General features: G+C 38.7%; 1 protein-coding gene across 1 annotated transcript in view; it reads left to right on the top strand.

The window, feature by feature from the left end:
* Positions 1-13,867, top strand: part of LOC118205220 (uncharacterized) — a 219,106-nt gene that overhangs the window by 114,339 nt on the left and 90,900 nt on the right. The window contains exons 22-24 of the mRNA XM_085827386.1: positions 6,384-6,428; positions 12,050-12,094; positions 12,747-12,791. Of these exons, the coding sequence (XP_085683512.1) occupies positions 6,384-6,428; positions 12,050-12,094; positions 12,747-12,791 (135 nt within the window). The remainder of the gene's footprint in view (positions 1-6,383; positions 6,429-12,049; positions 12,095-12,746; positions 12,792-13,867) is intronic.

The raw sequence follows: 13,867 nt of genomic DNA, 5'->3' as shown, positions 1-13,867 counted from the left end.
CGCATTAGTATGAGATTTTCGAAATTCGACTGAAGGTTAACAATTCCAGTTTTACATATCGTTGCGTGCATACGGTTTTGTGATAGATTGAAAGCACGCAGAACTGATGATAGCTTGACAAAATATATTTTACCATAAAAGCAATTCATAGTTGGGAATTTTCTGCAAACGCGTACCTACAGCTCTTCAAGTATCACTGATTATAATCAGACGGTGCACATCAAACTACTAAAGGCGTTTAATACAGCTCTGTACAAAGTGCATGTCGGAAGTCAATATAACACGCAGTTATACCAATGCTTGGACAAATGAGAAACTCATGTTCATCCTCGCCTTATATACCTGCCTCCAGATTACTCTCTAATAATTTCTGCTTCTAGAAATCTTTTGAAACCTCTCAGGGCCGCGATACGGTCACAGCTAATGCAGGCATCAATTAAGCCTATTCAATTTCAATATCCATCACATCAAGGATCTGGAACACAATGTTGCAAAATGGGCCTCAGGTTTGGAGATGATTTGCCTATGTCCTGTCAAATGTGTTGATACAAATAGGCAAAAATAAGTCGCTAAAACAGTCGTCAGTTTGGCAATATCTCGCCAAAATAGCGCCATAGACATTCACTTAATGTTAAATACACTGGTATGCAAAAATTAAGGACCAAGTCGAAAAATTAGCATATCAGCTGAACGAAGAGGCAGAGCGGGCAGAAAGACCAATCAGGAGATTAAGTAAGGTGATGTACGGTAGCACATGCGCAGATATGCAGGTAGACGTAATGGGGGAGTGTCTGAGTAGTATAAAGCATGTTGTCGGTGTAAGATCAGTATTTCTGGCAAAGAGATTGCACGCCGTATAGCAGTTAAAATCACACCGAGTTGCTGCCTCAGCGAGAAATGGCGAATAATCAATCTGTTAGACGACATCCCGAGGTCAAATCATTGGGAAGTTGGAGGAAGGCCGCAGTGTGACAAGTGTGGCAGCAGAGTTCGGAATTGCTCACAGCATCGTTTCACGACTTTGGAGACAATTTCAAACTACAGGAACAGCTATCCGGGGGTTTAGTAGTGGTCGTCCACGAGGAACCACACCCGCAGATGACCGGTATATTGCCTTACAGGCCAGAAGAAACAGGCGGCATACAACGGGAGAAATCGCTAGACACACGACACAGGCGACTCGACGACCGATATCGCGTTTTACCGTGGCCAGAAGACTGCACGGTGGTGGTCTGTTTGCACGACGCCCTGTACGGTGTGTACCTCTAACGCCTGCCCATCTGAGAAGGCGTTCTCTGTGGTGCCGGGAACACCGGGATTGGAGAGACAATGAATGGGGACGAGTAATCTTTACAGATGAGAGCAGATTCAGTCTGAGTAGCGATTCTCATCGCATACTGATCTGGAGAGAGCGGGGAAGCCGCAATCATCCCTCGAACATCATTGAAAGGGACAGGTATGGAGGTGGCGGTGTTCTCGTTTGGGGAGGCATCATGGTTGGTAGTCGTACAGACCTTCACATCTTCGACGCAGGTTCAGTCAACGGGACCCGTTATTGTAACGAGATTCTTCTTCCATATGTGCGTCTTTTTAGAGGCGCTATGGGTACGCAGTTTCTTTTCATGGACGACAATGCACCATGTCATCGCACAGTAGCTGCCGAACAGCTCTTAGAGAGTGAGGATATTGAACGTATGGATTGGCCGGCACGATCTTCGGATCTCAATCCCATCGAGCATGTATGGGATTTTCTAGGCAGACGCTTGGCAGCTCGTACCTTACCACCAGTAACGATTTTGCAGCTTCGATTGGCGCTGCAAGACCAATGGGCAGCAATGCCTCAACAACTCATTGACAACCTCATTCTCAGCATGGGCAGACGCTGTGAAACCTGTCTAGCAGTGAGGGGAGATCATATCCCCTATTAAAGACCGGATGTTTCTTGCTGGACACCCATCGCAGGGATGTTTCGGCCTTCAGTCGCATTGCACTCCATGCTACTTTTTCAATAAAGCTCTGATTTCTCTTTTAGTAAGTGTTGCTTACATTACTCATGTCCTTACCTATTGGGGATCTTACGGTATTAAATGTGTTGATTTGGAAAGCTTTTGTACAAAGTTATATTGAAAAAATCGTCTTGTGCTTAATTTTTGCACACCAGTGTAGACTGGCGCTGAATGCCTAAGTTTTCAGCAAAACATCATTTATCTCATGCTTTTCTCGTTATATTATTAGGACGGAAATAAGAGAAATTCCACATATAATTTCACTAACAATATAACATCTGCGTACACAGTTCATAACGATATGAAGGATAGTGGCATTTTCAGTGTAACAGCACGGGCTCTTATCAGAAAAATTCTGCTCATTTTTTCATGTATTCTGCAAAATGTAAAGACATTTACGTAAGCTCACGTCTAAAAATACTACTTTCAGACCATGAATAAGATTTAAATCAGATCTATATTTTTAAATCGGACGTTTTGTTGTTAATAATTCTTTCTTTCAAAATATATTTCACAAAAGAATATTTGCGAGCTATAGGTGTGTTTTTTTTCTACTTTTATTGAATTTTCTCTAACCTGTAGAGAATGGTTCCAAATTCATCGTACAGATTTTGACGCGAGGTACAGAACTAAGATATGAACACTATCTACATAGAAATGTTATGTAGAAATCTACTTATTAAGTCGTAAATACGCGGTGTCTCACTTTATTTGAAACAAGATGTTTAGAAGAAGATTTCTATGTTCCGAATAACAACAGCGATACAATCATGAAAACATCGGTGGAGAGACTTGTGTACACTCCCAATGATGCCATGTATTTCACGCACACACGCAGCAGCTACTAATATTCGAATAACGATAACCTTGCTGGGTCAACTGGTCAGGACATTTCGGATATCCCCAAAAATATAATCGAGGCTCGAAAAATAGGGGGATCGGTGTGGCCAAGGGACTGGTTTGCCACGGCTGGTTCATAGCGCCCCACAAGTGACATCTAATTAATCGCAAACTTCAGTGCGAAAGTCTGTTGGTGCGCTATCATACTGGAATTATATTTGTTTACGAATGAAGATTGGAACATCCTGGAACATTTCTAGTAGCCCCTATTCTACACTGCTGGCCACCCAAATTGCAACACCAAGAAAGACAAGACATATCACAACAAAATTTATTTAGTAGATAACATATCGACCAAGTATCAAATGATTAAATTTATAGACTTCTGTGAAGTGTGGTTCCTTCCAGAATCAGTAGCCAGAGCAGCCGCCATTGTTTGAGATCACCGCTACCGCACGCCTCGGAAATAATTCAAAGAGTCTTTGGCTATGTTCTTGCGGTACAGCAGGCCAACCAGCTTCAACACGTTGCAAAGCTGATCTGGTGCGGCAGCTTGAGATGTAATCTGCGTCAATCGCTCAGCAAACATGAACAACATGTTTTCTATCGGCGAAAGGTCCGGAGAGCGAGCCGACCAGGGAAGCAATTCAACCTGGCGATTGACGAAGAAACCTTGGACAATGTGTGTCACGTGTGGTTGCGCATAATCCTGTTGAAATAGGGCTGTGGGCAAGCCCTGAAAGTAAGGAAGGACAACTGGCTCCAACACCTCGGAGATGTAACGGTGGCTGTTTAAATTACCGGTAATGAGTATTAGATGAGTGCGAGAGTGATATCCAAACCGCCCCATACCCAAATACCCGGTGCTGGACCAGTGTGGCGGTGCATAACGCAGCTGCTCAACATCCTCTCTCCACGGTTTCTCCAGACTCGAATCCGACCATCGAAGTGTTGTAGACAGAAGCGTGACTCGTCAGTAAAGGCAATTTCATTCCATTCTGCCGTCCACATCCTTCCTTCATCGCACCATTGGCGGTGGAGACGTCTGTGATTCTATGTCAAGGGTAGACGAAGCAATGGACGTCTTGCGGACAGATCACTCTGCTGTAAACAGTGTGAATTGGTACGCGCAGACACTGCATGATGCGTTACAGACTGAATGTGATGTGCTATGGTTCGTGATGTGACTGAGCGATCCGTCACTGCCACGCGCACAATGTTCCTGTTATCATGTGAAGTGGTGAACTGAAGTAGATGCGATCGAACACGTCGGTCCGTCGTACCCTCCTGCATTCAACAAACATATATCCGCATACAGTTGTTTGGTTTCGTCCATCACGACTACCGATTTCTCTGAAGATAATCCACACTCTCGCTGGCGGCTGTCCTTCCTTTGTCGAAATCGGATATTTGATCAAACGATGATCGCTGTTTACTACGAGGCATAATTAATCTTTTTAATTTGAAAAAACCCACAAGAAAAACACAATTACCGAACTTGAAATCGTTGGAAACTCAAAGCCTTAAATAGCCTTTTGAAGTGGCGCCACAGGCGCGTTTGATGTGCGTCTGCGCGGAAATTCTAATTATTTGCATACCTGACCTCTGCGTGTCGCAAATTTCATGTTATTTGCATGCTTCCTTCAAGGTGCTGCATAAAGATAGACTTTGCTTTTGTGTCACTGCGGTAGTAGGTATGGGCCAATTAAAAACTATTAAACGATAATTGACTCCAAATTCACACTGATTTCTTTGTTGAGACATATGTGGTCGCATAAATTTTGGATTCTCTCTTGCTCACGAATGAGAATTGTGCGCATCAAATACACACTGGCGATGTAATATCGCCTCACCTGTAATCAGGACTGGAGCTGTGAGGAACGGCTGGAATCCAAATTGCCGCAAAAGCCACTGGTAGAATGTCAGACACAGAGGATTGTCTTGCGGATTCAAGGCTTATATTCACAGAAAATAGAAGGGGTATAAGAGATTTTCGTTTAACACTCTCCGAAAATTATTCTGACCAAAACCTAACATTTGCCCAACATCTCTTGTACTTGATAAGGGTCTATAAGTCAAAATTCTACATTCAACTCTTGCATTATGTACAGTTCGTCGTGCACTAGATTTCTGTCTGAAGACAAGCACATACAAGTTTCACAAAATTGACGATGTGACCGATGAAACATTCTGAGCTCGGGGATTTGTCTATCTTAAAACTGCGCGTATGACATTCCTACCGCAGGTCTGGCATTACATTTTCCATATGAAAGAGCATATACATAATCCGTATATGCTCTTTCAGCATACGTAATGTCTCCCAGCAAAGAAGACAGTACAATCGCGAATAGGTTAATTCACTACTGCGACGCACACCAACTACATTCTCAACAGTACATATTTTTGCAAATCACTAATATGCCAATCTGTCTGGTGACATACTTTCAAGCAGACTAAATTTGTATTTATGAATAATTAAACGGCGTGCGACCCGAGGGTTCTATGTGAATATTGTTCACATATTTGTTCTATATCATCCTTCCAATTTTGTGCCTAATACGTTTGGACTCACCCTGTATATTTCACGGCAATTCAGAATTTGAGCTTAATCCGAACCATTCACTCATCAGTTTAAAATTAGAATAAAACTATACAGTCATTAAATTCCTTTCAAATTCTAAGTCGAAGAGACACAGCTCCCCGTTTTTTGGGGAAACAAGCTTTGGCAGGAAAAATTGCAGAAGAGTAGACATTTTGTACACTAAAAAGAATGGATGGAACACATAATTCACAGTTGCAGTGCTATCTATCACACAAAATTATGCATCTGACGTGAAAAACTCAGATATCACAAATCTGAAAACGTTATATGGCTTTGGATGGCTCTTAAATATATAAAAGAAAGAAGGAAAAATGTTTGAGAATTTGAAATATGTTCATGCAATCTTAATAATCCTAGAAAAAATTTATTGTCAAATATCTACTTATGATCAGTTGGCGAAACACTTTAAACACTGCTCGTGGTCGCGCTATGCGCTGAAAACTGCAATGCCAAATTATTACCCAAGTATTTAACCAGAAAAGAGGTTATTAATATTCTACCTAAACTAGAGTTCTTCCTAAGCTAGGATACTGAAGAAATTGTTGGCTACTATTCGCTGAGTTGTTCTAGTGTATGTAACAAGTCCAGAGAAATGATAATTTACCCATGTATTCCACCGAAAATAAAGAATATGTAGATCATCTGGGGCGTACAATATACCCCATTTTGGGCTTTAATTTAAACTAGAAAGCATAAAACAAACTAATACTAAATACAATTAATCGACCGATGTTGGACACAATTAACTGTCAGAGTTGGCACTTATTGAAGAATACCCGGCGTATACCATTAGGCACGAATTAGGTATGCCTGTAAACTGATCATTAGTTTATAGTTCTTTAATTCTTCTGATTGATTCTTATTAAAAAGAACCATTTTAATCACAAGAAATCTAAAAATTGAAGCTATAACTGTTGCATATTTGTTTATTTTAGGTGATTCAGGTGCATTGGGAGTTGGTGCGCTATCAGAAGGTTCAGGTATGTAGTACTCAATGCAAATTTTGTTCAATCGTTTTATTAAAATTTCAAAAGTTTAATATAATGTGTATGCAAAGGACGAATAAACTGTCTTTAATTTCCTGTAAGAATATAAAAAAAACCGAGATATATATTCGCTCAAATTTTATTAAAAATATTCGATCGGGAATTATTATGCGAGTCCCATTTAGCATTAATAGCATTAGTATTAGATTTTCGAAATTCGACAGAAGGTTAACAATTCCTTCATACATACTGTATACGGATTCCTAATAGATTGAATACATGCAGAACTGATGATAGCTTGACAAAATATATTTTACCAGAAATGCACTTCATAGTTCTGAATTTTCTGCAAACGTGTACGTATAGCTCCTCATAGTATCACAGAGTATATTCAGTAGTTACGCATCAAATCAGTAAAGACGTTTAACACAACTCTGTACAAAGTGCATATCAGGAGTGAATTAAACACGCAGTTTTTTAATGCTTCGAACTTTGATGAAGTAACTACTAATAACAATTGAGAAACTCATGGTCTCTCTGGCCTTATATACATGCCTCCCGGGTTATCTTGAATGATTTCTGCTTCTCGAAATTCCTTGAAAGCATGTCAGGGCAGAGATATGGTTACAGCTAACACAGGTATAAATTACGGATAATTAATTTCAATATCCATTACAGGTAGACAGGGTCCGGACCAAAATGTTGAAAATTGGGCCCCAGGTTTGGAGACGGTTGGCTATTTTCTGTCAAATGCGTTGACAAAAATATTCAACAATAAGTCGCTAAAACGGTCGTCATTTTAGCAATAGCCAGTCAAAATAGCGCGATAGCCATTCACTGAATGTTAAATAGACTGGATCCTGTATTCTTAAGTTTTCAGCAAAGTATGATTTCTTTCATGCTATTCATGTTATATTATTATGCCTGAAAATACAGAAATTCCACATATAATTTCACTAAAATTATACATCTGTGTACACTATTCATAACGATGTGAAGGGTACTCGCATTTTCAATGTAACAGCACCGGCTCTTATGAAGAAACACTGTGCTCTTTTTTTCATGTCTTCTGAAAAACGTAAATACATTTACGTAAGCTCGCGTCTAAAAAGAATACTTTCAGACTATGAATAAAACTTAAATCAGATCTATATTTTTAAATCCGACGTTTTGTTGTTAATATTTTTTATTTCAAAATATATTTCACATAACACTATTTGCGATACATGTTTTTTCCTACTTTTACTGAATTTTCTCTAACCTATAACGAATGGTTCCAAATTCATGGTACATACTTCGAAGCGAGGTACAGAACTAAGACAGGAACAATATCTATTTAGGAAAGTTAGGTAGAAATCCATATACTCCAGTAGAGCGATGTATTGGTACACCAGGGTACCTGGGCCGAAAGCCCTATTCCTTGTAGAACATGTTTAAATGTTTCTATTGGTGACAAAAAATAACCTGTCAATTTCTGTAACATTTTGTGAAGCAATAAATTCCTAAACAATTTTAGTGCAAAAAGTTATTTAAGCTAAAGTAAAAATTTTAATTTAAATCAGGGAAAGCTGAAATAACAGAAGTTGACTAACATTTAAAATAGGCTAAATACTAGTAGGGGTAAATCTGGAAAAATCGTTGAACTGGTGAACAAGATGTGCTAACGTGATGCCATCTATGCATTTATCTATCTGTGGTTCCATTTATCGGTGAGTTCAGAAGCTGGCCAAGAAAGGAGATTTAGGATTAGTGAAGGGTTTGTGTGCTGCCTAGTAAGGGGATCGTCAATCGTCTCAGTTTTCTTACGCAAACTTCATGATGGTTATAGTGGCGTTAAAACCGACTCTTAACTTTTCTGAAGGGTTCTTTGCAGATTTAAATTTGCCGATTAGCTGCATGACTGTGGAAAGAAATTGCTTGAACTTCTCATCTCTGATATTCAAGTCAAAATTTCTTCAGTCTCTTGTAGGACGTTTGTAACATCTGTTTCAATTTTGAGCTGTAAATCTGATGTGGATGAGTTAGTTCCTGCTGGGCTGCGATTTCAGCTGGTTTTGGCTCTGCGATTGTCTGCGGAAAATTATCCAAGTCTGAGATTTCCTGTGCTGGGGGTAATTGCTTAGGTTCCTGGATTTTGTTTTCGAAATGTGTTTTGTTAGTAGCTATGACCCCTGTAGCAGCTGATGTGGTGACTTCGGCAAAAATGCAGGTTAATGTTCTTTAGGGATTTGGCATAAATTGTTGCGATGCATTATTCACATTTTACGTACCTCTCTGGTTCAGTCTGCGAGTGTTCATATTCCTGGCACTGTGTAGTACTGTACCGGCCGTCTGCGTGTGTTGAACTTCTCAATTGTGCAGTTGAAGCTGAACATGTTATAAAAGTTAAGAATTAGTTGATCTTCGTTATTTTTATTCAGCTCAAGGAGGAACTCGGCAGTTTGGTGAAGTTTTCTGATCTGTTTCTTGTGAATTTTTGAACTTTCAAGATGGGATATCCACGTTTGGTTAGATTGTCATATATGATACTTTCCTTGAAGCGGGAACTCTCTTCAGGATGACACGTAACGGCTTGTAGGAGTCAGGAATGTATGAGTGAAATGGAATTTCCTGTGCTAAAAGAGCTTTGCACATGGTACGGTAGTCTGTAGAGCTTTTTGTATAGACATAAATTGATTTAGTTTTCCGAGATGATTCGAATTTCTTACAATGTTGTTTAAAGAGTGCATGTAATTCCGACCAATCAGCTTCGTAGGCTCATAAGATGTTCCACTCCATGTTGTTCAATTACACTGAGTAGGTGCGTCATTTTTTCTTGTTCAATCAGTTCCGCAGGCGGACATGTCTCAGTTTCAGTTGGGATAACAGGGGTTACTGGAAGTTTCTTCTTTTTTGTTACCTTTCTGGTATTGCAAGTTTTTCTGACACAAGGGTCTTGACAAATTCAATTCTTCTGGAGGTAGCCGGCATCACAATTGTCGAGTATCCTGATTCTGCATCATCGCTGTAATCCTCGTCGTCTTCTCTGGATGTCCCAAAAAAGGATATTCTTATGTACCCGAGGGTACCTAAATCAGAACTTTAAAAAATATGTTTTGCAAACTTAAAAACTGACACAGAACTTCCCGCCTACTCACTGGAAGATTCAGATCAAAAGTAAGAGAAAACTGCAGCGCGTCCTACACGTTCGGCGTCGCTGCGCAGAATATCCTCAATGAAAAATGACTCCCATCCCAATCCATCTAATAAGTCATATCCATCTATTAAGTCATAAATACGGGCTGTCTCATTTCCTTTAAAACAAGATGTTTACAAGAACAGTTCAAACTTCCGAATACCAACAACGGCACGTGCTTGACAACATCGGTGGAGAGACTTGTATACACTCACAATGAGGCCAGATGTTTCACGCATACATGCAGCAGCTACTGATATTCCAGTAACGATAACCTTAGCTGAGTCAACTGGAGTTGCATAAACAAGACAGCTCAGATATCCCCCCCCAAAAAAAATAATCGAGGCTCGAAAATAGGGGTATCGGTTGGCCAAAGGACTGATCTGCCACGGCTGTTTCATAGCGCCCCACAAGTGACATCTAATTAATTGCAAACTTCAGTGCGTAAGTCTATTGGGGCCCTATCATACTGGAATTATATACCTTTACGAATGAAGATCGGAACATCTGGAACATTTCTAGTAACACTTGGTCTAGAAACAAAATGATAGATTTTGCATTTGGGAACAAAATGATAGATTTAGATTTTGCATTTGGCGGCAGTTGGTATCGGCCAGTAAAAACTCTTGGAAGATAACTTTCCGCAGATTCACACTGATTTTTGTGTTTAAATACATGTGGTTGCACAACCTTTCAATTCTCTGTTGCCCACACATGAAAATTGTGGGCATCAAATACACCCTGCGAGTTAATTTGTTCATCTGTAATCAGGACTGGATCTGCGAGGACCGCCTGGAATCCAAATAGCCGCAAATGCCACTGGTAGAATTTCAGGCACAGAGGATGTTCTTGCGGATTTAATGCCTGTATTCACAGAAAATGGAAGGGGTGTAAGCGAATTTCGTTTAACACTCTCCGAATATTTTGCTTACAAAAGTCCAAGCTTTGTCCAACACCTCTTGCACTTGACAAGGGTCTATAAATCAAAATTCTACTTTCAAATCTTGTGTTACGTACAGTTCGTCGTGGAATATTTTCCTGTTTGATGACGAGCACAAAGAATTTTCACAAAGTTGACGACGTGACCGATGAAACATTATGCCCTCGGGGATTCGTCTATGGAGAAACTGCGCGTTTGACATTCGTAGCGCTGATGTGGCATTTCCGTTTGCAAGGTCATGCCTTTAATCCATATCTGCTCTTTCAGCATACGTAAAGTCTCCCAACAAAGAAGACAGTACAATCGCGAATATATCCTTTCCCTACTGCAATACACACCAACTACCTTGTTTCTCAACAGTACATATTTATGCAAATCACTAATATGCGAATCTGTTTCGTGACATACTTTCAAGAAGATTTAATTTGTATTTATGAATAAATAAACGGCGTGCGACCCGAGAGTTCTATATGAACATTATTCCCATTTTTGTTCTGGATTATCCCTCGAAATTTCAGCCTAATAAATTTGGAATCACCATGTATAGTTCACGGCCATTCAGAATTTGAGCTTTATCCGAAACATGCACTCATGGATTTAAAATTAGAATAAAACTATAAATTCACTATATTCCTTTCAAATTCTAGGACGAACAGGCACAGCTCTCTCTTTTTTTCGAAAACAAGCTTTGGAAGAAAAAATTGCAGAAGATTAGACAATTTATACACTAAAAAAAGTATCGATAGAACACATAATTCACAGTTGCAACGCTATCTATCAAACGAAATTATGCATCTGACGTGAAAAACTCAGATATCACAAATTTCAAAACATTATATGGGTCTCGATGGCTCTTAATAATAGAAAACAAAAAAAAAAGAAAATTTTTTGAGAAGTTAAAATGTGTTCATGCAATCTTAATTATCCTAGCAAAATTTATTGTCAAATATCTACTTATGATAAGTTGTCGAAACATTTTAAACTCTGCTCTATGTACTGAAAACCGCAATTTCAAAATATTATCCAAGTATTTAATCAGAAAAGAGGTTGTAATATTCTACCTAAACTAGAGTTCCTCGTAAACCAGTGTACTGAAGAAATTTTTAGCTAATATTCCCTGAGTTGTTCTAATGTATGTAACAAATCCAGAGAAATGATAATTTACCCATCTATTCCACCGAGGAAAAAAAAATATGTAGATCCTCTGGAGCGTCCAATAAAAGAAATTTTGGCCTTTAATTTAAACTAGAAAGTATAAAATAAACTAATACTGAATACAAATAATCAACCGATGTTGGACACAATGAACTCGCGGAGTTGGAACTTATTCAAGGATACCCGGCGTATACCTTTAGGCATGAATTACGCACGGCAGTAAAATGAACATAAATTTATAGTTCTTGAATTTTTCGATTGATTCGTATTAAAATAATAACGATTTTAATCACAAAAAACCCAAAATATTGAAAGTTCTAACTGCTAGATATTTATTTACTTTAGGTGGTTCAGGTGCATTGGGTGTTGGTGCCCTATCAGGAGGTTCAGGTATGTAGTACTCAAAGCAAATTTTGTTCAATGGTTTTATTAAAATGCCAAATATTTATAATTATGTGTATCTTGAGGAGGAATGAACTTGTCAGTCTTTATTTTCCTTTAAGGATTTCGAAATTATGTATAAAAAAGTATTAAACAAATTAATTTATATTAAATGTTTTGTATAGTGAATTATTAAGCGGGAACAATTTAGTATTACTAGAGTGAAACGAGAGTTCATCGTAAGCTAGAATACTGAAGAAATTTCTAGCGACTATTCGCTGAGTTTTTCTAGTGTATGTAACAAGTCCAAAGAAATTATAATTTACCGATTTATTCCACCGAAGATAAAAACAAATATGTAGATACTTTGGGCCGTACAATAAACCTCATTTCGGGGATTGGTTTAAAGTAGAAAGTATAACATATATAATCCTAAATACAATTAATCAACCGTTGTTGGAGGCAATTAAATCGCGGAGTTGCAAATCATTGATGGATACTCAACGTATACCATTGCGCACGATTTACGCACGGCTGTAAAAAGAAAATTAATTTATAGTTCCTGAAATCTTCGGACTAATTCTTATTAAAAAGAATCACATTAATAATAAGAAACCTAAAATATTAAAAGCTGTATCTGCTGCATATTTGTTTATTTTAGGTGGTGCAGGTGCATTGGGTGTTGGTGCGAAATCCGGAAGCTCAGGTATGTAGTACTCAAAGCAAATTTTGTTCAATGGTTTTACTAAAATGCCAAATGTTATTACAATGTATATGTTAAGGTCGAATAAACTTGTGACTTTTATTTATATGTGAGAATTTCAAAATCATGTATAAAAAAAGCCGGGATATATGTTCGCTCAAATTATTAAATGTTTGTTAGAATGAATTATTATGCGGGAGCCATTTAGTATTAATCACATTAGTATTAGCTTCTCGAAATTCGCTCTTTTACTAAAGTTAACGATTGCAGTGAATTATACTTTTGTGTAAGAGACGCGTCTGAAAATATCAGTGTTACATATCCTTGCGTGCATATGTTTTCCTATAGATTGAGTGCACGCAAAACTGGTGATAGCTTGATAAAACATATTTTACCAAATATGCCCTTTATAGTTCTGAATTTTCTATAAACGTAAAGCTGTTCATAGTGTCACATAGTATAATCGGTAGGTACACATCAAACTTCTATAGACGTTTAAAACACCTCTGTACAAAGCGCATGTCGGGAGTGAATCTAACTCGCAGTTCTGCCAATGCTCGGATAATTGAGAGGCTCATGTTCGCTCTCGCCTTATATACCTGCCTCCCGAGTAATCTGTAATGATTAATAATCTGCGCAGATGTTTAATGCAAACGGCCGTTGAATTGTGGTCAGTAGCTTGGTCTTTCAGCTGCTCATTGGTTGTGCCCATATGACTGCTGCGTAGAGAATTATTCTCTCTGCCAATGTTAGATACAATAGTTTCCTGATATGGGGGTTTTGTCCCCAATTTCTCCCTTGAAATTGCCTGGCTTTCCTTGCGATGGTCGATGTTTTTGTACGTATTTCTTGGAGGTGCGGTAACCAGGTGAGTCTTTGATCCCAAGTGACTCCTAGATATTTAATCGTCTTCGTTATTTTTAAGTTCTTGCCCAGTAGCTTTATACATGGACGTCTTGTGGGATTTGTGCCAGGACGTGGAATTACGATGGCTGCGGACTTTTGTCGAGAGATGATTAACTTAAGTTTATTGCATAGGTCCGTGAATATCGAGCAGGTTTCTGTGGCATTCCGTTCCT

Source organism: Stegodyphus dumicola, chromosome 12, assembly GCF_044657685.1.
Source record: "Stegodyphus dumicola isolate Sdum_Otavi_A_Nest chromosome 12, ASM4465768v1".
NCBI classification, from domain to species: domain Eukaryota; kingdom Metazoa; phylum Arthropoda; class Arachnida; order Araneae; family Eresidae; genus Stegodyphus; species Stegodyphus dumicola.
This window is presented reverse-complemented; position numbering and strand designations above follow the sequence as displayed.